The 27486-nt window shown below is 33.9% G+C and overlaps 1 protein-coding gene across 2 annotated transcripts; it reads right to left on the bottom strand.

Moving 5' to 3' along the window:
- Positions 1-416: 416 nt before the first annotated feature.
- On the bottom strand, positions 417-19933 carry LOC121227979 (conserved oligomeric Golgi complex subunit 1). 2 transcript variants are annotated; one of them, XM_041110988.1, is made up of 6 exons: positions 17455-19933; positions 14267-14461; positions 10342-10619; positions 2277-2456; positions 1983-2160; positions 417-794 (listed from the first exon to the last, which is right to left on the bottom strand). In XM_041110988.1, the coding sequence occupies exons 1-6, from the start codon at positions 19633-19635 to the stop codon at positions 618-620; spliced, it is 3189 nt and encodes a 1062-aa protein (XP_040966922.1). In that variant the 5' UTR covers positions 19636-19933; the 3' UTR covers positions 417-617. The 2 variants fall into 2 exon arrangements, with proteins under 2 accessions (XP_040966922.1, XP_040966923.1); XM_041110989.1 differs by lacking the exons at positions 417-794; positions 1983-2160; positions 2277-2456 and adding an exon at positions 6213-6437.
- Positions 19934-27486: the final 7553 nt, after the last annotated feature.

Raw genomic sequence — 27486 nt, 5'->3', positions numbered from 1 at the left:
AATTACCATTAAGCCCTTTAAAAGTTTTACCATTGCCAATGTTCAAAAAAATGACTATTTCAACTTAACGCACTTTCACACTTTCTTCAAAAACAGCTTATTTTCTCAAATTTTAAAAAAATGACATACAATTAAAAAAAACAACATTATGTTCAAATATAAAATTTAATTTCTATATTTTAATTTTTAATATAATTTAATACCTCAATTTATCAATATTATTAGTTAATCTAAATATTTTATAATGATTAAAATAAAATGAATTTTTAAAAATTATTAATTGCGTTTTAATTCAATGTCATTTTTTTAGAATTCTAATGTTAACATATGAACATAAATTTTATAGAAAAACTAAATTCTTGAAAACAAAAATGCAAGGACTAAATTAAAATGTTCAAAAACTATACTTGAGTATATTTTGACCTTCAAATTTTTTTACTTTATAATTTAGCCCAAAAAAAAATATATATCCTCGCCTGGGAGGTAAGATTATAGTTAATATGAAAAGTAAGCATTTACACTCTGTGGGATTCGACACTCTATTTATCATTGGTCGGAAATTTGAAAAAGCCATAGAAAGTAAGCGATGCATATATGTATCAAAATGTGGATTGAAATCAAGAATCTGATCTGTTGGAGGTTGTAAAGGATGAAAGAAGTCCGGCAGCTTGAACTGGTAAGATGTCACCAAAGGTTGACATGGCAGCTGCAGATCGATCCTTGAATATCCCCACTTGCCCATCCGTTAACATTGATCCCAGTTTTAGCGTGCTCTCTCCGAATCTGCTCCCAACCTGCCCGCCCCCAATAAAAGGAATTTCATCATCAACAAAACATTTAATATGCCTAACATGCTACCAAAATTTTCTAGTTTTTATCAGAAGCACAATTGAGTATAAAATGCTTGGCATCACTTGAAAGAAAGAACATAAAAGGAAATAAAAACAGTAATATGTAGAAGCCATACAACTGGATATAAGAACCATCTCAGACCGCTCACAACTGATATCATGGACATGGAGAAGTTAAAAATTGTTTAAACTAATTTATACTGTTAGTTATAATGTGTCAAGTTATAAAAAAGTAGAGTTTTTAGACTCAATCAGGTATATTATATATATTTCAGATATATATACACATATCAACTCAAAGCCTTATTTAACAAGTTATGCTCAAGTATATTCAACTCACAATAAGCCACCTTGCCAAACTGCGCATTTAAGCATATAGTGTCAACCAAGGGGTTGAGACTTGAGATTCACCCTATAATTATTTTGTTTCCGTACTGCCCAATACATTCATCATCACGTTATATGTCATGCCCCAACTACGGATTCTTACCAATCCAGTTGAGATTCAGTAAGAAAAAGTCATGTGGGAAAACTATAAAAGAACTTATATTTCTAATGTATAAATAGATAGTTTTGGCTTTTTCAACAAGATTCAATGGTTTTGATTTTACTATTTTTTTCAGGGTAAATTCCATTTACAACCCCGGGATTTCCTACTTTTGTAAATAACACACTCCAAGTTCTTTTCCTTGCACTTAAACAACCTGAAGCTTTATTCAATTATCATAGGAGACTACAACATCAATTTTAACCAACAAATTGCACAAATCCACATATTTAATGGGTATCTTTGTAATTTTGTTGTGTGAAATTAATTTATTCCCCTATAACAACAAATGAAACTTCAGGATGCTAAGCGCAAATTAAAAAGAAAAATTATGAGGTATTATTTGCGAAGAGCTAAAACCAGAAAGGGTGAAACTTTAATCAAGCCTTCAAACTGGATCAAATAAAACCAAACCAATCTATTCCAACCAACGTACTTTAATCTCTAGAGCCATTGGCAAGGCCTATAAGCATCAGCCAGCATGCTTTTGAAGTGAACACTACGTTTATATGAATTTCTTTACTGTGACAGTGGGAATTAGAAAAGCCATTTTAAATGCCGTAAAAGATGATGAATAGCATTACCTGCATGAAAGATTTTAAGAATGGTGTTGCAACACCAAAACTCTGGTTATCATCCAAATCACCTTTCTGGGAAAGCTCTCCATTTGTATAAGCTTTCCAGGAACTTCTTGAAGTAACATCATTGGATGCAGCCATAATAGGTTTCCCATTATTCCCTCTAGAAGACAATGCTGGGGCACTACATGACCAACCAAAAGTTACAAGAAAATCAGATATATGAATAAAAAGCCCAGGATAGTATTATACATATAAGACTGTATAGCAAAAAAAAAAAAAAAAAAAAGTAAAACAGACCTGATTGGAAGGTATTTGAAACGAGGAACCACAGAACATCTCATAATATTCGATTCAGAATTAGTAGGCAGTTTCTGTACAGTATCTGTATACATCCGATTAAGTTGAACAAAGAACCCAAAGAGCACAGCATGCCTGAGGTATGACTGCTTCTCATTCTCCCATAAGTATGGCTCATACCTTGAAGTAATTCAGAAAACACTTTTAATCAGAAGAGATATATGCAGTCATGCCTAAATCCCAACAACATAAATAGAACATATAAACGTTTACTAGTTGAAATACTGGCTCTAATAATAAACTGATAGGCAAAAAGGCACTCAAAAGGAAGCATCAAGAGAGCAGATGACACATCGGCAATTTCATCAGATTTTTACACAGTTTGATTAAGATCCATAGTGCAGTTTGACAAATAACCGTACACATTTTATTAGACTAGTAACAATCTGGTCTAGATAAACAAATGCAATAATTTACCAGATGAAACTTTGCATTAACTTCTGCAATGTGTCAAGTAAAACAATCAGAAAACTTCTATTAACAGGAACGGCCCATTGTAATAAACCACAGCACCCTGTACTTGCTATGTGCTTAGAGTTTGGAGGTGAATACCAGCAGCAGGCAATCAGGCCACTGCACTACTTCTCCTGTGTTTCCTTAATCTCTCATATCTTTATTCCTTTCTCTCATATCTCTAGCAGGTTTCCGTTGTCAAGGGTGAGGCTGATGGTGATGGTGTCATAACCTTCCTCTTTTAATTTTTTATTCCCCCTAGGCTTACTCACATGTCCTAGTCATAAGTCCAACAACATTGTTTTTTTGTTCCTAAATCAGTTCTTTTAACAAGAAAACGTTGTAGCACATCCAACCACATTGATGTCCATGCTGCAAAGCTAGGAGGCATGTCCATATCTGTAGAAATCAGAGTATTTTTTATACTAAATAGAACATAAATCAGAGTTTTTATATACAACCTATGACACTACTTTAGGAAACTCTAAGTTAGGAAAGATACTAAATAGGAGATATGATCCCTTAAAATAAGGGATTTTAATAAAGAAAATATCTACAAAATATTCCTAAAATATTTACAGAATATTCCTACACTCCCCCTCAAGCTGGAGAATATACATTGTATAATCCCAGCTTGAATAGGAATTTATTGAACACAGGTTTTGGCAAAGCCTTGGTAAGAATGTCTGCAATCTGTCCTTCTGAAGGAATGTAAGAAAGAGTGGCTGTCTTTTTGTTGACTTGATCAGCAATAAAATGCCTATCAATTTCAACATGCTTTGTTCGGTCATGTTGAACTGGGTTCTTGGCAATCTGAATGGCAGATTGATTATCACACAAAACTTCAAAGTGATCCTCCTGATTTGTGCCAAGTTCTTTTAGTAATTTAAGTAGCCAAATTCCTTCGCATATCCCCAAAGCTAGTGCTCTAAATTCAGCTTCAGCACTACTTCTTGAAACAACAGATTGTTTCTTACTTCTCCAAGTTGTAAGGTTACCCCAAACAAAAGTGCAGTACCCACTAGTGGATCTTCTTTCAGTGAGATCTCCAGCCCAACTAGAGTCTGTAAAAATCTTAACAGTTCTGTCTTGTGTCTTCTTAAACATTAAGCCGTGTCCTGGAGTTTTCTTCAAGTACTTGAGAATTCTATTTGCTACTGCCATATGCTCTTCAGTAGGATTAGTCATGTGTTGACTTATTACATTTACGGGAAAAGCTATATCTGGCCTTGTCAAGGATAAGTAGATTAGTTTCCCAACTAACCTTTGAAATTTCTCTCTGTCTACTAAGGACTCATCTTCTTTATTGAATCTCAAGTTTGCCTCCATTGGTGTATCAGCCGGCTTACAGCCAAGAAAACCAGTTTCTTTGAGTAAATCAAGTACATACTTTCTCTGGTTGATCACAAGTCCTTCTTTTGATCTTGCCACCTCCATTCCTAGGAAATACCTTAGCTTTCCCAAGTCCTTGGTTTCGAATTCCCTGTTTAACAACTTCTTCAAATTGCTAATCTCTTCCTCATCATCTCCAGTAAGAATGATGTCATCCACATACACAATTAGGATAGCTTTCTTATTTGTAGAAGTTACCTTGATGAAAAGCGTATGATCGGCAAGGGACTGCTTGTAGCCATTTTGAAGAATGACTTTAGTGAACCTCTCGAACCAAGCTCTGGGTGATTGTTTTAACCCGTATAGAGACTTGTTGAGCTTGCAAACCTTGTTGCTACCTTCAATAGACTTTGAGCCAGGTGGCAATTGCATATAGACTTCTTCCTCAAGCTTGCCATTAAGAAATGCGTTTTTTACATCAAGTTGGTGTAATTTCCAATCGCAATTTACAGCCAAACTTAGGAGTACTCGAATAGTGTTAAGCTTTGCCACAGGTGCAAAAGTTTCTGTGAAGTCTATCCCATATGTTTGCGTGAAACCTCTGGCCACTAGTCTAGCTTTGTATCGTTGGATACTGCCATTGGAGTTATACTTTACAACAAAGATCCATTTACAGCCGACAGCCTTTTTTCCTTGAGGAAGGTCTGTAATGGTCCAAGTAGCATTTTTCTCTAGTGCACAAATTTCCTCTTCAACAGCCCTTCTCCATTTTGGATCCTTTAGAGCTTCAGCTATGCTTGTGGGAACCTGTTCTTTATCCAAAGTTGCTGTAAATGCTTGAAAAGACGGCATCAATGAATTATAACCAGTAAATTTTTCAATAGGATGCTTGGTGCACTGTCTAACCCCTTTTCTAATAGCAATAGGAAAGTCATCTAGAGTAGTGGACTTACTGATTTCTTCTTCCATTTCGGCAGCTGGACCCAAATCCAATTCTCGGCAAGAATCAGATTGCAAAACAGTCTCAGGGATATGTCTTCTTTTTCTTGTGTAGACACGAAGCTGTTTGGGTGATGGTGTTTTTTGAAGACTGTCAATTGGAGTAGGTGTATTTTCAGGAAGAGTGTTTAAAGTGGGTGTAGGTGAATTAGTCATAGGTACTACAGGAAAATCAATGGGAGCATTCACAGGTGACAGATCTGCAGGTAATGGCGAACAAAATGGCAATTCTGAAGGTTGAGAATGAAGATTAGAAGGAGATACCTGTTGTGGCTGAAAATCACTCCATGTTTCCCCCTGAATTTCAGCCTGAGTGAAATAGGAATCCTGCTCATAAAATGTTATATCCATAGTGGTGAAAAATCGTTTAGAAGGAGGATGATAGCATTTATAACCCTTCTTAAGTGAAGAATACCCAACCAATACACATTTTAAAGACTTAGGATCTAACTTGGACTTATTAGGAGCAATATTTTGGATAAAAACAGTGCAGCCAAAAATTTTAAGTGGTAGAATAGAGGAGATAGGCGTAAAATGAGGAAAGTGCTGCAAAAATATAGATTGAGGCGTTTGAAATTTTAAAACCTTACTAGGCATCCGGTTGATTAAATATGTGGCAGTTAATAAGGCTTCCCCCCACAAATATTTAGGAACATTAGTGGTAAATAGAAGAGAACGAGTAACTTCAAGAAGGTGCCTATTTTTTCTTTCGGCAACGCCGTTTTGCTGTGGGGTTCCAACACAAGAACTAATCTGAACTATGCCCTTTTCCTTAAAAAAATCACCTAAAGACCTAGCAAAAAATTCACTGCCATTATCAGATTTAAAGAGCTGGATTTTAGACCCAAATTGAGTGAGAACCATGTTATAAAATTGCACAAAAACACTAGCAGTTTCAGATTTATCTTTCAGCAAATAAGTCCAAGTTATCCTACTGTGATCATCAATAAAAGTGATAAACCACTTACAATTATCAGCATTCTTCACCCGAGAAGGGCCCCAAATATCACTATGGATCAAAGCAAAAGGGTAAGAAGGCTTGTATGTAGAAGGAAAATAAGATGATTTAGTATGTTTGGCAAGAGAGCAAACTTTGCAAGAAAAAGAATTAGGCCTTTTATTAATGAATAGAGCAGGAAACAATTTTGCAAGGTATTGGAAACTAGGATGGCCTAAACGAAAGTGCCATAACATAACAGTATCAACTTTTCCTAAAGCGGTAAATGACTTGGAGATCTCGATTTTAGGAGAGGTAGGGAGGATGTAGAGACCATTATGCAAGCTGGCCTTACCAATCATCTTCTTCGAGTTCAGTGCCTGCAAAGTACAATCACGATCATTAAAAATTACAGAGCAGTGCAAGTCTGTGGACAATTTACTAACAGAGATGAGATTGCACGCCAGATTTGGTACAAAGAGAACATTTTTAAGTGCAATCTGTTCATTGAGAATAACAGTGCCATGTCCCTCTATTTTGCACAAGGTACCATCAGCCGTTTTGACAGCTTTACCAAAGGTATGGAAAAAATTGTGAAACAATGCCTTGTTACCAGTCATATGATCCGTAGCACCAGAATCGAGGATCCAATTAGGAGTCAACTGGGAGGAGAAAAATGCAGTAGAAGAAAGGTTACCTTCTGGATCTTTTATGACCAGATTACCTTCACAAGACCCTTCAAGAAAATTGTTGCCATTCAATCGATGGCAGGTGATAGTCAGACCAGACGAATCTGATGGAGCATCGGAACCAGAAAAATTTTCTGGATTTGAAGTAATCTCCGAAGTAGGAGAACGAGTTTCGGACATGGTCTAGGTTGAAAAAGAAATCGTAACCTAAGCTGATACCATGTAGAAATCAGAGTATTTTTTATACTAAATAGAACATAAATCAGAGTTTTTATATACAACCTATGACACTACTTTAGGAAACTCTAAGTTAGGAAAGATACTAAATAGGAGATATGATCCCTTAAAATAAGGGATTTTAATAAAGAAAATATCTACAAAATATTCCTAAAATATTTACAGAATATTCCTACAATATCCAACACAAACAGGACATTATCGTGGAGAGCCGATGGCAGAAGGCATGTCCATACACATTAATATCCTCACTAAAGTTGCTGAGATTAGTTAGGGGTAAAATAAAAAATTGGAAAGAGCTTAAAAGACACTTTTATAGTAACAACAGCAATTTCATATCATATAAGTTTTCATTACATTTAGGTGGAGCAAGAAATTTGGCTATGGGGACTGTAGGTCATAAAGTAGTACCCATGTTTGAAGGGATTGTTAAAATTAGTAATGAGACCATATACAATAACAATGTAATTGCAAAGCAAAATATTAATATTTTTTTTTTTAAATCTCGATATCAGAAAATATCTACTAAACTGTCATTAGAGTTTTTAAACTCCAATAGCATGATTTTAGGGTTATTACATAACCCATTAGTGGAATTTAAAATTTTCTGTCACTTGAACAATAATCATTATAATACTTTTTTAAAAAAGAATCATTATAATATATTAATGATAAAATAAAGAGACATGTAGCAGCATTTAATCTCACAGTGGAACTTAAAAGTTCCTTCAAATAGTAGTCATTATAATCCAGTAACGATAAAATAAAGATCAAAGTCTCAACATATAGAAATTAAAATTTGAGTATAGCAAATAACTACAGGAAGCATAGGCCTTATATAACTTTTATATTACTAATAGAGTTATAGGAAATAAAAAGAAGAGAAACAGTAAAGAAGATCAAATTTTCAAGCATTTTGAAATTCTTCTTTCAAAAATAAAGCGAGACTTAAATCAGTTCTGATTTGGGTAACCTTGGTTTCAAGTTAATTCAGCTTCCAGTCACTGGGGCATGGGTTATTTCAAGTAATTGGCTTAACTTGAATTGGGTTGGATGCAAATGTAAGATTTTATCACCCTGAGTTAAGTTTTACAAGGACTAAGGTTAGATACTGACCAGCTTGTGGCATATCTCCAATTTTGATATTTGATATCAGGAAAAAGAAGGTTCTTTAAATGATTTGATCATGTAAAATTCATTTACTAATTTAAAGTTATTTTATATCAAATATTAACAATATCCTTTTATCATGAAAAAATATTAACAATATCCTGCTACCAAACAATCATTAACAATTTTTGCTAGACTGATAGTATTAACTTTTTATTTATTAACTTTTTATTTTTATTGCTTTGATTATTTTTTAGTTATCCACAATGAATTACAAATAAAACTTAAAATGTCAACCATATCTTACATCTCCTCAAGGTGAAAGAAAGTGACACATTTAAGAATATGTTCTCCAATTAGTTCTAATGTACATTAGCGTTCAAGTTTATCACTTTTAAAGTTATCTTTTATCCGCTACATATTTTATCATTCAGAAAATATGGAAAATGAAAGACAAATGCAAATGAAATACTTTATGTATAATATCTAATTTTAAATTTTAATTTAATTCAGGCTCTTGTCTACATGGGTGCAAGTTGATTTGGTTCTGAGCAAACCAGGTTTGGGTTGCATGGGAGCGGACTACTGATCTTTTGAGTCCAATCTAGTAGGACAGATCAAGCAGATTTTCAGTCAACTTATTTAACTCTAATAGTGCACAGTAACTTTTTTTTTTTTAAATAATTCAAAGAAAGTTAAAACAAATAAGAAAAGAAAATTCATTTGATTTAGTTAATAGATTTCCATAGTTGCTTTTTCAAGATTTTCATTTTGCTCTTGTGAGGAGAGAATCTAACAGGCGGAATTTGTTGCTACGAACTTAATTCTATTCTTGGACAAGACAAATCCAAGGTCAGTTGACAAGATCTAGAGCCAACAGGATATGGATCTATTGCCAACCAACCACATCTTCTAGTTGAACCTAGATCTCATTGATCTGTCAGGGATTTTCCGAATACTAGATCTAGATGGCTAGGATGGATGTAGTCAAAACTGGCCTTGAATGCAACATATGCTAGTATTCAAGAGACCAATAGTGCTGTGATGTGCTCAGTTTAGTGGTGTTTGGTGTGAAGTTTGTAGTGATGGTAGGCCAGGTGATTATCATATGCTATGAGCGAGAGAGAGAGAGAAGATTTCAGAAAGAAAAGGAAAAGAAGAGAAACTAATAAGAGAAAAGTAAAAAGAAAACAAAGCAGGCAATAGACAGAAGAGGTTGTTTTTTATAGTAAAACAGTAAAAGAAAAGGAAAGGGAAAAAAAACACAAACAAGAGAAAAAAGGTTTAGAGGATAAGAAAGGTGTTCCTAGGAAACCGAAAGAGAAAAGGAGGAAACTAAATGAAGGCGAATCAGGGACAGGTCTTGATAGACTATGAAGGCCCAAGCTCAAAAATAAAAAATAAAAAAAGAAGAAAAATTCAAGACTTGCATCTCAGAAACCCTCAGCATCAAAAAATTTAACTTGTTGATAGTAATCTTATTATCATTAATGTATAGATATTTTAGGGATTGACTAGCACATAGCACATAATAAGAGCGTATATAATCTTTGACTTTCCTTATTTGTATGCATGTTTACCAGTATAAATAGGTGATGTATAAGGGTGTATATCGTCATTGAAATGTATATTAAAAGTTTCATTCTCTCTTCTTCTCCCTTTTCTTCTAATTTCCCACGGCTGTAGCGGCCATCACCAGCAGCCACTGTTCAGCCACTATTTTTCTTATTATTTTCCCTCTTTTGCTTTCTCTCTCTCTTTCCCTTGATTTTACATAACTAAATGAAGGTGAAACAAAGACAGGGTCTTGATTGACTATGAAGGCCCCAGCTCAAAAAAAAAATTCAAGACTTGCATCTCAGATAAATTCCCTCACCATAAAAAATTTTAACTAAATGAAGATGAATAAAGACAGGGGCCTTGATAGACTATGAAGGCCCCAGCTCAAAAAAAAAATATTGGGAAAACTACAAGCATTTAAATCAAGCTTTATCTCACATGCAAATCAATAACAATTTCCCAAAAAAGTGCTGGAAAATCCCCTATAAATATTACTTTGGTAGCAAACCATACAATATGAAAGAAGCATGAGAAAAATTAAAATCAATGTTAGATGCATCTTGGTTCTTCTGATATTGAACAGAATACCATGTGGTTTTTACTCTCTATAAAAGTTGTCAAAAATTTTAGAATTATTATTAAAAATTAAATTTATATTCATCATGTAAAAAGTTATAGAAACACTTACGTCAGCCAATCAATGGGATCCAACTTTTGCGAAAGAGAATGGATCAGCCCATCAACAGCATCTCTAACAACAGACTTAGTCTGAGCTTGGTCCTTCCTTCTGAATGATGATTTAGACTTCGGTTTTCTAGATAACTCTTCATTTACATTGAAATCACCCCCAGAAAGAACATCAGCAGCAAACCTTACGTCCAACAAGACCTGCAAAATTCCTTTCTCTGACAGTTGAGCTCCCGAGGCCTCTCTAGTTGAGAGAAAGTTCTCATAAATTGAAATGACCTACAAGATGAATACCAAAAAAAAAAAAAAGGTGCCAAACATGCTTAGCCAACTGGACTATAATAATAAATTTACCAAGAAGAACAGAAAGAAATGAGAATCTAGCAAAATATTATTTAGAGCTAGTCAATATTTTTGAAACCAAGGAAAAAGAATCCACCATATGAAACTTATCAAGAGAGAAGCATAATTTATTTATTCCTTTAAAGAAATTATATAATACTTCATGCAGAAGCAATGACCAATTAATTTTCTTTCTAGTGGATGTAAATATAGAACTTGTATCTTGATTTCAAGTAAGTCATAAACCATAGTTGCCAATGCTGTTTACCAAGGAGACATCTTTTACAATGTGCCAATTGCAGTAAATTAACTAAGTGTAAACTGAGATAAACATTGAACCAATTCAACACTAAGACCACACTGCATTCCCACCCCAAAGAGAGAGAAATGCAAACCGAATTAGGGAATGTACAACCAACCTCTCAGCAGTAGCACAGAATAGGTGAAACGAAGTAAATGCATAAAATTAATACTAACTTTTCAAAAACTTTACTAATTGAGCCGTTGTGCCTATATATATTCCTAAGATGCTCATTTGGAACCAATTGCTTCAACCCCATTCAACTGGAATTTGCCAATGACCATGAAAAACATCATAATATGTTGAGTCTTGCTGCAATTTTGCTATATCCAATATAAGCTTGTCATTCTAAATACCATTATCAGTACCATTTTCTTCCTTCACTATAGCATTTATTACCTTCATCGACATCTCATTTTATAATTAGAAATTGAAAAGCATTTTCAAACAAAATATAACAATTTTTTATATAAAGCATGAGCAACAAGACAGCATTAAACTCTTAAATCAATCTAAGTCCACACTAAACACATAAGTTGGATAGAAACATGAAAACAGACCAAAAGACCATCTAAAAAACCAAAATGGAATCACCATTATTATGTAAACATGAAAATCATACTAAAGCAAAGACTAATTAACCTAACAAAAGCTTTAAGTTTTTCTTTTCTTTTCTTTGTGCCATTGAACATCAACTTAAAAATGCACAGCTTTAAACAAACCAACTTTGCATGTGCAGAATCATACTCCACACAACTCATAAACATTAACTTCTCCTAACCAGAATACCAACTTTATGTTTACAGAGGCCTTGATGAAAAAAACATAACTGTTGATATATAACTTATCTAATAAGAAGCACAGAATATGCAGAAAGTACCTGAGCAATTAGTATCAATAGAACCATGTATTCAAAGGAAAAAAGCCAGATTATGATCAATGTATGCAAAACTTGGTCTATATTTCAAAACTGGAGTAAAGCTTTCATCTAGTACCAAATACATACATATATAGAGACACAAACACACAGGCATACATCTTCCATTACCTAAATCTGTTTCTTGCAAATAAAAGATAGTAAGCTTCGACAGGAAACTTAACGAAGGAAGCCACAAAACACAAAAAAGAGAGGATGAAATAAGGGAGATTGAGATAAATCATTTTCACTGCAATGGAGAAAAGCTGACATAGATGGAACTTTAGAAGCAGGAAGCAGGTGCACATTGTTCTGCTTCTACTTGAAAACACTGTACACCCTAGTTTCACGTGATGACAAAAATATTCCACAGGTAAGTCCTAACAACAAGATACTGATTTACCAGATTTATTTATTCCTCATCATAGTAATCCATTCTGGGCAACAGATGAGATATTTTCAGCAGCAAATGAGGTCACACCCATTATGCTTGTTGCAGCAACAAAGAGAAATCTTAACAGTGGTAGGCTTACGTCAGTTAATTGAACACTAACCCGATCTTGAAAGTGGAGTAGAATAAATCAGTTAGCTTACCTTGAATCTAACCTAGCATTCTTTCTTCTTTAGAAAAATTTCAGTTATAGACAAGGATCACTATCTTATAAATAATACCAGAAGAAAAGCAATAGGATCAATAATCATTAACTTTTTTATTTCCCAGAGCAATTAATAGTGTTTCCTTTTTAGCATTCCTCATGCTATCAATGGCTATTAAAGAATTCCTCAGCATCTATGCCAACTTCAAAAAACTCATTGTCATCCAATTCCTTATTCATCTACAATTTTTCGAAACAATGGATTCTATCAAAGAGCATATTCTCGCAGAATATTTTGGGTTCTAGGGTTCTGGCTTTAAACAATTAGAGCCCTTATATTAGATTGAAAAATATTATTCCATTTTGCCAACAACCATATGATCTATTAGTAGAGAGTTGGACTCTCAGTTACATTAACCATGGTTAAATCCCTAATAGCCTCGAAAACAACTATATACACGTCTCTGTGTGTGTCTGTATACACATATTAGATGATTTATATTTTAGGAAGAAGGGAGCACGATGATGATGTTAGCAATATATCATCAGACAAGAATATTTTAAGTGGTTGTGGAAAAGTAATGATGCTAGAGAATTAATGAACAATCTCACGACAAGCCATTGCTGCACTAATAGACAATTCAATATGCTCCGAACTTGTTCATATGACACAGCAATATACCATGCAACAGTATGAAGTCAATCATCACCGAAGACAGTTACAGATCATGTATTTGATTATGTGAAGAAAGAAATGGTATACATTCTCATGTTAGTGTTTGAATCAATAAGAACATCAAGCAATAAATAGGGTAGAATGAAATTCACTATTGTATTTATATTTTATTTATTACTACCCAGAATTTTTCTCTTTTCTTTACCAGCTTTAAGGACAGTATGTTGTGATATTTAATGTTTAGCATACTTGAAATCACTCCACAAATTTATACACTCATATCATCCTGCTTACTCAAGGGAAAGAAATGGTAAGGCAACTTTAAACTGAATGGACTCAAACTTATCATCTAGCTCAATATTGAAGGATTAATTATGTTAAAAACCTGATAAATGACACCTCAAAGCTTTGTTTCCTTCAGCCTTAACCCAAGTGAACCAGAACAGGTAGCAACCAAGTACTGCATCAATACAATAATAAAATCCCTCGCTAAGCAGGTGTCATGAGTCAAATTACATTAATTTAGTTGGAGAAATTACCAAAGAAGATTGGAAAATATCATAATAATTGTGGAATGGGATTTTAATGTCTTTTTAATGTTTTTGTAAAACTTATTATATTAAAAATTCTACAAAAACTATCCACTTTTAGATTTAAAAAAAAAAAATCTAGAATAACTAGTATTCAAAAATGAAACAGCAAATTAGAACCAAATTCTAGTATTCAAAAATGAAACAGCAAATTAGAAGATCAATCCCAATTTATAGTAATAAAGCCCCAAAAATCTACGAAAGTAAAGACATAAAAACCATACGTTATGGAATTGTATAGAAGAGGATCCTCAAGGGATAAAAACTGAAAGTTAAGAAACAATGATCTAACTGTATGCAATTTAACAAATACAATTAGTTCAAATAAACTATCAATTAAGCCTTTAATGTATACATTTACAAGAAAAAGAACTTCAGAAATAACACCATCAAGAAAGTAGTTAAAGTCAGTATGCACAGCATTGTTTTGGTATGAGTTTATAAGCAAGATAATTGTGGAGTTCCTAGAATAATCAAAGAACATGAAGCAAGACAAAGTTTGTACCTTTTCTATAAGGCTTAATGCAAACCTCTGCACAATTGATTTGTTCAGAACATGGCCTCCAATACTATGAATTTCTTCACATGCTTGACATAAGAAGGAGATCACATAGAGAGAAGTCATAGATGGGAGTGATATTTTCATCTCAGATGACCCCTCATCAGACTGTTCTTGCTTGACAACTATCTCTTCCCAACCCTGAGCAATATATAAAAGATGAACGAATATGTTTATTAGAAACATATACTTACATTACAAAAACAAATTATATTAATTTGACCAGATGAAAGTCTAAAAGCCTCAGCTAGTGTTCAAAAGTTTTAAAGCAACCAGAGATGAGGCAAAGTGCAGAACTTTTCTTCGCAAGATTCTAAAATTTCATTCATCCAACAACTAAAGAACTCATCTGTTGCATTCATGTATCATATTTGGCATTCTATATGCCAAAGAGGAAAAGTAAAACATGAAAAAATATGATGAATGGTGTGTCAGTGTGTAAAACATAAACACAACACAGAATATTTAAGGTGTCAAACCCTGAGCACAAATACAATACATATGTTAAATGTGTCATGTTAATCGTGTTTATATGTACTATCATGTTTATTGAACGTGTTGTGTTCTCCTTGTGTTTTCGTATTGTGTCCAAAATTGCTAATATAATTATGAAAAGCTTAATTGGGACCTCCTTCGCCCGTTGCCCTTGAATCTTGGAGTTATATTTCTTTCAATTTGAGTTGTAAAACCTTATTTTGCTTAATTTTTTCTTGAATTTATTTAAGGTTGTCAGGGTTTGATCCCTAGTCACTGGATCTAAAAGTCCAACACCCTACCGATACCACCTGTCTATTTTCTCCTGATTTGAAGGGCAATCAGATTTTGTACCTAGGAATTAGTTTAGGGTTTCCTTATGTCATTGGCTTTTGGTATAATTTAAGTTTTTAGTTTTCTATTTTCACTGTGAATAATATCAATTTGTATAAATATCTAAGCACTATGAAAAGCTTGAAATACTAGTTTTAGTGGCATTAGGGACACCAGCAGTCTGTATAACTCTTTTTTGGTTTTGAAGATAGAGAAAGGAATCATAGAATGTCCAACATTATTGCTTTTGTGATTGTGAAATGCAATAAAACATAGGTGCGATTCCTATAAAGTCTTATGTGTGAATTGTACTGGTTCCTCCAATCAACCTTAGGTTTGACCCTAAGGAACCCTGAATATGAGGCACAGGGATTCCTCCAATCAACCTTAAGTGTGATATTCCATATATTCTCAAGAATTCCATACTATAATATCACCATAAATCCTTATCACTTCTAGGGATTACTTTTGTTTTATGCTTTAGGTTTTGGTGATCATTTTCTAAATATTTTTCAAAATTTTACAAAATAAGTTATAGAAATTATAGGAAACAAGAATTTGCAGCTTCCTAAAATATCAAAAACTTGTCTCATAAAATACAAAGAGACAGCAATGCATATTTCATTCTGCCTTTGAAAACCAACAATTAGTTTTAGAAGCTTATGCCTTTCCTTTTGTTTTTCCACTTGCAAAAAGGCAACAATGAACTACAAACTCCTTTCTCATTCCAAATTTTTCCATTGCTCCTTCAATTTTCAGTTGCTTGTCTCAAGTCTCTACTCCTCCCACAAAGAAGCACTCTCATCCTACTTAAAGTAACTTAGACATTAATTATTTCTCTGTTCTTTTGCTTTCCCAACATTTTTTATCAACAAAAGAAAAAGGATGCAGGAATGTGTGTTTAAACATGGAGAACAGGTTTCTGATATCATCTTGTCATAAAAATTTTACTTGAATCATTATGTTTTTGAGTCAAACTGTTCCATCATTGAATTGAGCTATGGCCTTTTAGTAAGAGAAATTTTACATGAAAGAAAAAAATAAACAGGGAATAGACCATAAAACATCGTATACATGTTTTGTGTATGCTTTGGCTGTAGAATATTGGATTATGGGCCATTCGTTTTGGGTATTAACCAAGTTACCTTCTTTAATATCTAAACGCTTAGTTGTTTATTTTAGTGGAGGGGTTGCAAAAGCCATTGAAAAAGTATAGCAAAGGATGAAATTCACCTTAAAATTCATACAGCATCCTTTTATTAAGAGCAAAATTATTTTTAAAATACAAATAAAACACTCCAACCACCATAACAGTTGATTATAATTTAATTTTGTTTAAATATTTATCGAAATTGATTATGGTAATCAAAGATGATTTTTAGGTTTTTAATCATGCAAAAGCATGATTTAACAAAATGTTTCATATTGTCAAATTTTGAGAACAAATAAAAATAAAAGAGAATATATAATTCTAAAACAGTAAACTAGGCCCAAGCTGTCCTACAACAACACTGTAATACAAACAAATATACCTAGTAAACTTGATGATTTCCCTTCTGAAAATCATTACTGTTATATCAAATAAAAGAGGAACTTCTCAAAAGAGTCCATCCCATTCCCACTACTCATGTACAGTAATTGTTTAATGGTTATCTTCCAAAGAAATAAAAATTGAATAAAACAGTCAAGAACATATCAAAGGTGTACTTTGCATTCCACCATTTGAACCATCATAAAAATAAAGAATAAAGAAATATAGCTTTACCATTAAAAGACCCTGGAGCAGTTAGATATATATTTATCAATAACCTCCCCTAGTTAAAAACAATTCTTTTATGATGCAGGAATATTCCAGACTTTATCTGAATTGCTTATCTTTATACAGTTTTTGCATGTGTTGCTTCACTTAAGTTAATAGTTAGCAATTAAATTTTAATTTATTAAGTGGTCATGACATCATGTGACTAGCATGTGATATATTATTAAGTTTGAATAGCTACGATTGTTTTTTATTTTATTTTTATTTTATTTTATTTTATTTTAACCGTACAAGGGCTTGGTCGGTGGCCCAAATAGCTAGGATTAGATGGGGTTTAACCGTACAAAGGCTTGGTCAATGGCCCTAGTCTAAATAGTCTTTGGATATGTTATACAGCCTTATAAAATTGGACTATTACTTAAAAGTGGTTCCATATTCCTAAAACCTAGTTATCATGTTCCTATATCCATCCTTCTATGTAACCCCATTCCCAAGCTACTGACATGCAACCGAAGACAAAAAGTGAGAGGGAGAGAGAGAGTAAAGAAATGGTCCGTCAAATAGTTACCCTTAAAGGAATTGATGCAGATAATCCATCATCTTGTCCAAGCTCCCGAGAGAGAATAACTGAAAGCTCATCAGATAACCACGACATCCATAAGCTATAAGCTCTAACACACAGCTCTCGCATAACCTTCCAAAGATCGTCAAGTTTTGGGCTTGCACTTTCATTTGCTCCAAGCAATGCAGCAGTAGCATATGAACTTTGCCTCTGAGAACTAGTGAGCATTTGCCTTCCAAGGCTGTCAGAGAAAGAAGAACTGTTTACAGCTTTAGATTGCCACAATAAGGAAGGCAGCTTCTCAAAAATTGCAGGAGCTGTGTATTTCACCCAGAAGCGTGGAGAGCCAAGAACCACAGGAATGTGTTTGGAGTGATTCTCGAATGCAAACAAGAGTCTCCCAATAAAAAGAGATATCTCAACAATTATAGAAGGAGACATTGAATTACCTTCATTGTGTTCACTCCCAATGGCAGTGTACAAGATATCAAGCTCAGTTTTGAGTTCTTTCATTATAGTTGACAAACTTTCATAACATTTATCCTGCAGATAGGGAACTAGATCCTTCAACCTCACAGATACCTTGGAAGATTCAAGGAAACTCAATAGATCCTCGAGAATGCTTTGGCAGAGACTGTCCACTTGATCTCTGATTCGGCTTACTTCAGGACCAAAATAGGCATTGAGACAACTTTGGAGATTATCCTCCTCAGGCACTGCTCTATTTCCCAATAGTGGACCAGCCTTCTTACAGTTATTCGGTTCTGTAAACCAAACCCTACCACCTGTAGAAGACCTAGTCAAATATGTCTCAGAAACGATCTTCTCACCAGCAGTTGCTGCAATGGTGTGGATCACACCTGACACATTGACAGCTCTGGTCAGATCTTCAAATCCTGAGTCAATAATCATTTTCATCCTCCTGGCAAACGCATTTTCAAATATCTCATCCCAAAGATCTGAATCACCTTCCAAAACAAGTTCGCGGATCCTATTCCAAGGCAACTCTATGTCAGACCCAAAAACATTTTTAAGCCATTCCAAACTCCCCTGCAAAACCTCCTTGCTTTCCATGGTCAGCCTTATCGACTTTTCAGCAGCTCTAAGGTCTTGGCCACTAGATATGGCATCAATGAGATACCTCCCATTAATCTTACTGGTAATCCGTGCCCCACAATCCCTCAACCAACTCCAACAAGTGCCAGAAATGAAAGTTTTATGAAGCATAACCGTTACAGATTCTAATTTATCCCTAAAAGATTTCCACAACCTGATCTCATCATCAGGATTTGGAATCCCACCAAACAGCTGAGAAGCAGGGGGAGAACCCAAAATAACCTTATAAAACAGAGGCACGTCATTCATAACGTGCAAAAACAACTCTCCTACCTGTGCTACGGTTACCTGAATTATGCTTAAAACATCACAAAAGGCCGAAATGGCAGTAGAAGAGGTAGCATTAGCATTACCAGCAGAAGTAGTCAACGTGTGCAATATCCAAGTTTTTCTGGCTTCAAGGAACAAGCCCATAACCTGCTCAGGATCCAGCTCATCAATGACAGCAACGGCAGCCAAGGCATCTGCATAGGCAGCGACGGACAGGCCCCGGTCCAACAACCTCTCACGACTCCTCTGGGAAATCTGAGCCTTGAAGCTATCAACGATCTGCCATTGGTGCTGAAGCAGAGGGAAATTGGACAAGATGCTGTGATCCAAATCACCTTCGGGTAGCATCAAGTTGGAATGGACGTGCTTAGCACGGATATACCTGGCGGCGGCTTCCAAGAACATGGACTCGTCGAGGCAGCCCCAAATGTTCTCGGGCGTGTCGACCAGATATTTAACGCGGCAGGCGATCCCATAGATGCGGAGGCGAGTAGTATTGTTGGGGGAGGATTGCAGTTTGGGGCAAGGTTCCAAGTCAGAGACAGAGAGGGAGCGGATACAACGGTGGATGGAAGAGATGTTGGAGGAAATGGATTCGGAAGCTGATTTCATATGGAGGATGGAGTCGGCGGAGTCAATGAGGTCACGATAGCGGGTACCAACCAGCTGCCGGAGCTCCTCCTTTTTGTCCTGAATCTGTTTGTTGGTGGTGGATTCCACATTGCGGATTTCGGAGATGGGGTTGGCGCGGAACAGTGATTCGGCGTCTCGATTATCCGCAGAAGCTGAGATGAGTCTCATTATGCTCTCTCGTCTTAATTTTGGATCCCACTCAACTTGCTATTCCTATTTGTTGTTAATTCAAGACTGCATCATGAAATTGTAATACCAGGGTCGCGCTCGCTGTTCGGAAAACTTCAAAAACTCCAACTCCCTTCATAAGTGACCTACGGGCCAAATCGGGGCAACTGGTAATAAGGTTTTCTTTTTATCAAAATTCCCTAAACTATCGATAAATTTTTGTTTGACTTCAAAAACTATTTGAAAGTTATTTAAATCATTGAGTTTTTAAAATAGATGCTATATAACTTTCTTTGTTGCACTACTTACACCAATCGAAAGCACTCCTTCCATTTTTCTTATACAACTTAGTTTTTTTCATAAAATAACTTTGAATGTCATGAATCTGCGAACCAAAATCCTAATTTTCTTCTTCGATTTCCCACACTGATCATCAAATTGACTTGAATTTAAGGTATGTTCTTCTATTCACTGAGGGGTACTGATTTAGCGTATCGATTTTCAAATCATTACTTGGAGCTCACTAGTCGGATTTAAAAAAAAAAGAACTTAGCAGCCTAATGACTTAAATAGAACTTTAGAATAGTTCAGTGGCTTAAATGAAACCTTTTACTTAACGACCCGATTTTAGCCGATGTCAAAAAATGTGCTTTCGACGTCAAATTTTGTAAATCGAATTAGTGGAAATATTAACCGAGCAATTTATGTATGTAGTGCGAGATTATAATATTGAATTATCAAGTAATTAAATCGAAAAATTCGTTAATTGCAATACCAAGACTAAATTGCAAAAGTGTAATCACAAAATGAGTTTTGATTGAGGAAATGCTTGAGGACTTATGAGGCAATTGAACTAATGACCAAATAGATATTGCACCATCATTATTTCATGATTAGTTGATTGGGAAGATCCCATCCATCCATTTCCATTAAGTAGACTAATGTTAAATCTTAGTCATTCATTTAGCTTAATTAAACATGGTTAAGGAAACTAATCATATGTTTATAAGTTCAGTGTGTAGGAAAGAGAATAGAAACATTGTAACACCCTTCACCTGGTCAAGTCATCGAACCTAGGTTACGAGATGCTATAGTAAAAATACAAGAACATTCACATGCAAAGTTTAATAAGAAATTTCGTTTTAAAATCGTAAAACTATTCTAACCATATTTAAATGCAATCATCATTAGACTCAAGCATGTTTAAGATTAAATTGGAAAAATTTTAAACATAATGTGCTAAAGTTATTCGCCAAAATAGGTTTTGCCAAATGACTAACTGCAAAAAATGATGCAAAAATCAGTTCGCCAATTTTCTTGCATATACTCTGCCAGCCATAACCACTTGCTTTTAGATGTGTCCGCCATGTTGGTTCGCCTCTGGACAATATGCCATAACAGCATGATTTCACTAAGTCCGCATAATAAGTCATGCTTGGATCCTCTGCCATGAATGCTCACATGATTACTATCCGCAGCTTTAAGCGATGTTGTAATATCCATTTAACAACTCATATTTATGAAGTCCGCCATGAAACCAAAAATAATTTCACACATCCAAGGTATGTATTCATTTCCATTCAAGCAATTAATTATCAATGCCATACACATGTACAAGCATCATCAACATATATATAATTACCTATAATTAATATCATCTTTATTCACATTCAATTCCTCAAAATAGACATGTATACAATTTAAACTTATATACATGCCACTTGATCGAGGGTAGGATTAAAAATAAAATCTATCGAAACAGGAGTTGGATAATGTGAGTTGTAGGTTGATCCATCTACCGAGTTTCGCAAATATAACTACAAGAACAGGGAAATTAAATAGGGTAAGCATTAAATATGCTAGTAAGTTCATAGATTTTTAAACATAAAACTCATCTCACCTCACAAAACATTAATATAAATAACTTAACTAGAACTCATTTTTCGCTGTCAACACGTTTCACACGTACAAGTTATAAATAGAAATGGATGCACAAGTAACCAACCAAAGCACGCCAGCTTGCTTGTAAGAGTTTTCTATCCAATAATACGCCAGTTTGCTCATAAGAGCTATTATATCCGATAACACGTAACTTTGCTCATAACAACTATAATTGGAAATTTGTATCAAATGATGGACTCTAGTAACATCAAAGAACTTCCTTTATCTTCTTCACATCTCTTTTACAACCTATACAACGCGCAATAACCCTATTGGCATGCCAATTGTATCCTTTGTTCATTTAGGCTCCACAAGCATATCTGAACATTCCTTTTTACCATTCAATACATTTCCCACCTCATGTTCCAGTTTGCTAACATTTTCTATATTGATTCAAACTCAAACATTTCATAATTAAACACAACATTACCATATGAACTTACCTAGTATAGTAGCAAAAGTAGAATATCAAAGATTAATTTGTAATCTTTCTTTTGCATCTGTTATCTACTGGTTGATTTGATTCTTGATCTATACGTTAATACGTTCAATTCATCAATGACAACTCTTCAAACTTTAACAATTTTGAAATCAGACTTACAGGTTAGCTAAATAAAGATACAACTATCTCAAAACATAAAATTCAAGAAGAATAGGCTTTGAAAACACTTAAATGCAAAGCCGATTATGCAAGACTACCTAGAGCTTTTCTTTTTTCTCTAATGAAGATGGTTTTGTGGAGAGAGATGAGAATGAAAAACTTTCTTTCCATTCACTAACGATTTCTACTTAAATACTCAACATTAACCGTTCATTACTAGGCAAATATGGTTAATCATCACATAACTCCCTAATCAATTCTTATAAAATACATTTAAGTAGGTAGTTAATAATTCTTATGATTTAGTCCTTACAGACATTACTAACCGGTCAACCAAATTACCAAATCAATGACCAATATAACACTATAATAGACTTGTAAATATTAACAAATAATTATTATTGGTTCACTCATTGGAATCGTGGTCCTGAAACCACTATGTCTGACACTATTGAAAACCAGATTGTTACAAACATCATCTTCTCCTCATGTTATTACTGTCCATAGCTAAAGAAAGAAAGATATAAAAAGGATTGTTGTTCAATAATTCCATATGCTAGAGTAATTTTATGTGCATTGAGATATGTTTTAAGTTCACTTGGAATCCTCTAAAGGACAAAATTGTTCACCTTGTCTACCATTTCATTAGTAGAAGACAATATAGCTTGATCATTTAGATATTTTATGTTAGTGAATTTTTTCCAAAAATCCAAATAAGTGTAGCTAGCCATTGCACAGACTGAATCATTCATTGAATGGATTAAAACTCTATTCGATATGGTAATAAATAGGGTACCTATATTAAACTCTCTTGCGATATTAGGTATTCTTCCATCACCTAAATCCAACAACCATTTATTAAAATCAAATATTACATAGGATGTCGTATTCCTAAGTCGCATATTTAGTATTAAAGTGAACAATCGACAATGATTCCAGATATTTGATTTTGAAATGTTATCGAAAATGAAACACCCCATGCCTAACCCGATCGTCAAATTCGAGTATGGAGCAATGAGTCAAAACCATTAAAATCACTAAACCTTTTTAAAAACCAACTTTCTAGTTTGGCTAGTGCTCGATTACCAGAGTGGTGTCTCGATTTTTTTTAAAATTGTATATGGTCGAAAATGAATTAAAAATAGTACCATGCTACTTTAAAAGATTAAAGACACAAGTGAAAAGCTTTTGACAAAAGCTTAGAAAATATCATTAAACTCAAATGAAATTTTCCTATCCAGTTACTGCTTGAGTAATAATTTAAAACTCAACACAATTTAACTCGGTAACACCATAAACCATGTTTAACAATAATCTCATGAGGTAACAAATAAACATTCGTAAATACAAAAAATCATCCCTTAAAATACAGGGTAATAACTTTCAAATGGTGGCATCTAACAATCACTCTAATACCTTCAGCAAATACATGTCACGTACGAAAAAAAAAAGGCTCACAAATGGGTCGCTAATTTGGTTGATCCCCTGTTATCACGACATTCAATCTAAGAACCTGAAAATAAGAAGAACTAGGTAAGTTCATGAAAACTTAATGAGTTTCCAAGACACAAATCCCACAATAAACACCATCAAACATTAAGAAGTTAGACTTAAACTAACAGACTAGCACGACATATTTGGTAGATACAACTTTCTCTAATCCGAAGTATCTGCTGGCGGATACTACCATGATAAGACTCAGCCTACCGATGGACACTAACTATTTTTGGAAATTCGCATATGACAAACATGGCATAACTACTGTAAGAACCCATTTTCAGTGGAGTAAAAAATAACGGTTTCGGGATCACAATTCTGACGAGTGAGTCCTTGAATATTATTTATTTAATACTTAAGAGGTTATTAGAGTTTCATATTAAAGTTTGGTTTGGTAATTTTTGATGTTTGAATAGTTAATTAAGAAAAAAATGACTAAATCGTAAAAACTAAAAAAAGTTAATCGCTATTAACTTATATGTGCTAAATGATTATAAAAGTATGATTGGATGGTTGCAAATGACAATTTGGCCATATTATTTTATAATGGACGGTTTATGAATGAATTATAAATAAATTATATGTTCTTTTATATTAATAATTAAGAAAAAAAGTATTAAAACATAAAAATAAAGTTGATGGCCACTTTCACTTTATCATTTTCTTCTCCACACCACTGAAACCTCCATAGGCAAACCTTGAGAAGTTCGAGCAAGCTTGTATCTTGCATGTAAGTCAATTTTGATCCCCTTTTTCATAAAATTTATATTTTTGATATCGTTGTAGCTTAATCTAGCTAGCCTAGGGCTATTTTGTAATACTATCAAAGTTCTGAAAAGTTACCATTGTTTATTTTAAAGCTATTTGGATGCTAATAGTTGATTTTGGAGCTTTATGTTGAAATAAGACTATTTTGTAAAGTGAATTTAGTTAGTTTTGAGTTTAAAGACTAAAATGATATTATGTTGAAAGTGACATGAAATTCTTATAAATTTAGTTATTTGAGGGTTGTTAATGAATGTTAATGAATTCAATTTTAAAGTTCAGGGCTTAATTATGAAAAGTAAGGTTATTACGATTTTAAGACTAAATTGAATAGAATGCAAAACTTTAGAAAAATTTTGAAAAATGATAATAAAAGGTTATATGCATTAAATAAATATTATAAGGTATTTGGAACTGATAATTTGAAATGAATTACCATATAGATTAAGAAAAAGATCAACCAGTAGATAACTAAGGAAAAGGAAAAATAACATCTTAGTCTCTAACACATCTTCTATTGTTGTTATTTTCTGGCAAGTTCATATGGTGTAGTTCCTTATATTATCTTAATAGTTATGTTTGAAATGTATGTTTGGAATGTTTGGATTTAGAATAAAATGTGGTAATTGATACAAAGGTGAGGAAAAGGATTTGATTGAAAAGTGATATATTATTAGATGTTTTGAGCCCGAATGAACATGACATAGGATAGGATTAGCATGCCAATAGGGTTATTTTGCGTGTTGTATAAGTTTGATATGAGGTGAGATGATGAAATATGATATGATTATATGTTCATAGAATGTACCGAAATCCAACATTTGTTACGGATTACCGAGTTATATTTACAGTGATTCAAGCGTGTTTCTAGGGGATGATGTGTAACCTTTGGGCTTGGCACTCAGTGCCCAAGTGTGTTCTTGGACTGATTACTCGTTTGAGCATTCTAGCGTGTTTTGGGTGGATAACCGAGTATCTATATCTATTCATATTAGTTTATTGGGTTGAATTAGAGGTGAGCAGGGGTCGGGCCACCCGGCCCAGCCCAAAGGCCCGCCTGAAATATGGGAGGGTTTGGACAAAAATATAGGCCCGAAAAATGGGCTTGGACAAAAAATAAGGCCCATTTAAAAAACAGGTGGGGCCTCGGGTAATGCATTTTTGGCCTGGGCCCGAATTCACTAAAGGGCAAAAAAAAATGATTTTTTAATATTATTTTCTTGTTATTTTCTACCTATTTTGCTACCATTTTACTATTATGTCGCTATTATTTTGTTGTTATTGTTTGGATATTGTATAAAACTTATTTTATTGTTAATTTTGTTATTATTTTAAAAATGTTTATTAATTTTGTTATTATTTTAGAGACATTTGCTTGTTAAGTTGCATCTATCTTAGTGTTATTTAAGTTATGCATATTTTTTAAAATTTATTTTCAATTTGTTGGGAAATATTTATTTTGATGTTTTTAGTATTTTTGATGTATTATATATTTTTTAAAATTATATAAAAATAATATAAAAATTAATATGGGCGGGCCGGGTCGGGCCTGAGTTTTAGCATTTTTATCCAGGTTGGGCATGGGCAAAATTTTATGCCTATTTTTTGGGCCGAACCGGGCCTGGGCCTAACAAACGTGCCTGAATTTTTAGTCAGGCCCAGTCCGAACCCAGCCCAGCCCGACCCATGCTCACTTCTAGGTTGAATCGTGGTTGTTAAAAGATTTGATGACTAGTAACCAGTTGTATTGTAATAGAATATAGATGAATGATTTGAAGGTGTATTTATGTTTATTGATATGATGACTTGACATGGCATTGAATCAACTTGTATAATTGGAAGGTTATATGACTTGTATGTGATGGACTCACCTATTGATATGATTATGGTAACAGGGTCAAATGTTAGTTAACTATTTTGTTATTTAAAATTGGATATTAAGGTATGTTATATCATTTTCAACCTATGAACTTACTAAGCTCAATTGAAGCTTACTCTATTTTGTTTTCCTGTTTCCTATAGTTATCGTTTTGTGGAACTCGACAATTGGACAAACTTGAAAATCAAACTATCTAGCCACCTTTTGGTAGACTGTGAAAACATTTTATTTTGATTATATGGTATGTAAATAGGGGTTGAATTGTGTAAATGTGTTTTTGTAATAGCAAAGAGTCTAGTATTTATAAAGTATGTTTGAATGATGTCATTTTAATATGATTGATTATAGTTTGAAGTGATGACTTTGAAGATGATTGATAAGTATTGAAAATATGATAAACTAACATGAAAGTTTGGCATGTTTGGTCATGGTATGTGATATTCAAATATGTAAGATTGTGTTGGTGAATTTGGCTTAAAAACTTGATCATTGAATTAGATGCTTAAGTATGGTATGTAACAACTATATTTCGCCTCTGTTTTCAGATTAAGAATCGGAGTGTTACAGAGCCAAATGGAACAATTTATCTTAAATCAGAACAAATATTCAATTAAAAATACAAACATCTAATAACTCATAGAGTAATCATACCCCTAGGCCTTATTTTAAGTTTACATGGCCCTAAAATTTGATTGACAGTATTTAGGGACCAAATTGTATCAAAACATAAAATTTTGGAAAAACTTAAAATTGGAAAAAATAGGGGTACATGGCCGTGTCATAGGGACATATGGCCGTGTCATAGGGACACATGGCCATGTTGTAGGCCGTGTGCTAGCCCGTGTAACTTACTGACTTGGCTCACACGACTGTGTCACAGGCCGTGTGCTAGCCCATGTCTCAAATCGTGTGAAACCTGGACTAAAACTAACATATTACACACGGCCGTATGAGGTGACCATGTATGGCACACGACTGCATGACAGCCTGTGTCTCAAGCCACATGCTTCCCAATTTGCTCCTTAAACAAGCTAAAATTAAGCCAAAACTTGCCTAACAAGGTACACCTAAAAGACAAACCATCCCATGGCCAAAACAAACAACATTTATAGGTACCTCAATTATAACCCAACAATACACCAAAACTTTATCCATTAACACACCTAAA

Source organism: Gossypium hirsutum, chromosome A04, assembly GCF_007990345.1.
Source record: "Gossypium hirsutum isolate 1008001.06 chromosome A04, Gossypium_hirsutum_v2.1, whole genome shotgun sequence".
Lineage (NCBI taxonomy): Eukaryota > Viridiplantae > Streptophyta > Magnoliopsida > Malvales > Malvaceae > Gossypium > Gossypium hirsutum.
This window is presented reverse-complemented; position numbering and strand designations above follow the sequence as displayed.

Bases quoted from the DNA above. Each gene is read 5' to 3' on its own strand.
- LOC121227979 (XM_041110988.1), bottom strand. From the start codon at position 19,635: ATGAGACTCATCTCAGCTTCTGCGGATAATCGAGACGCCGAATCACTG. The intron at 10,620-14,266 runs GTACAAACTTTG...TTCATCTTGTAG, and splicing joins CATTAAGCCTTATAGAAAAG to GTCATTTCAATTTATGAGAA. The intron at 2,457-10,341 runs GTAAGTGTTTCT...AATTACTTCAAG, and splicing joins GATCCCATTGATTGGCTGAC to GTATGAGCCATACTTATGGG.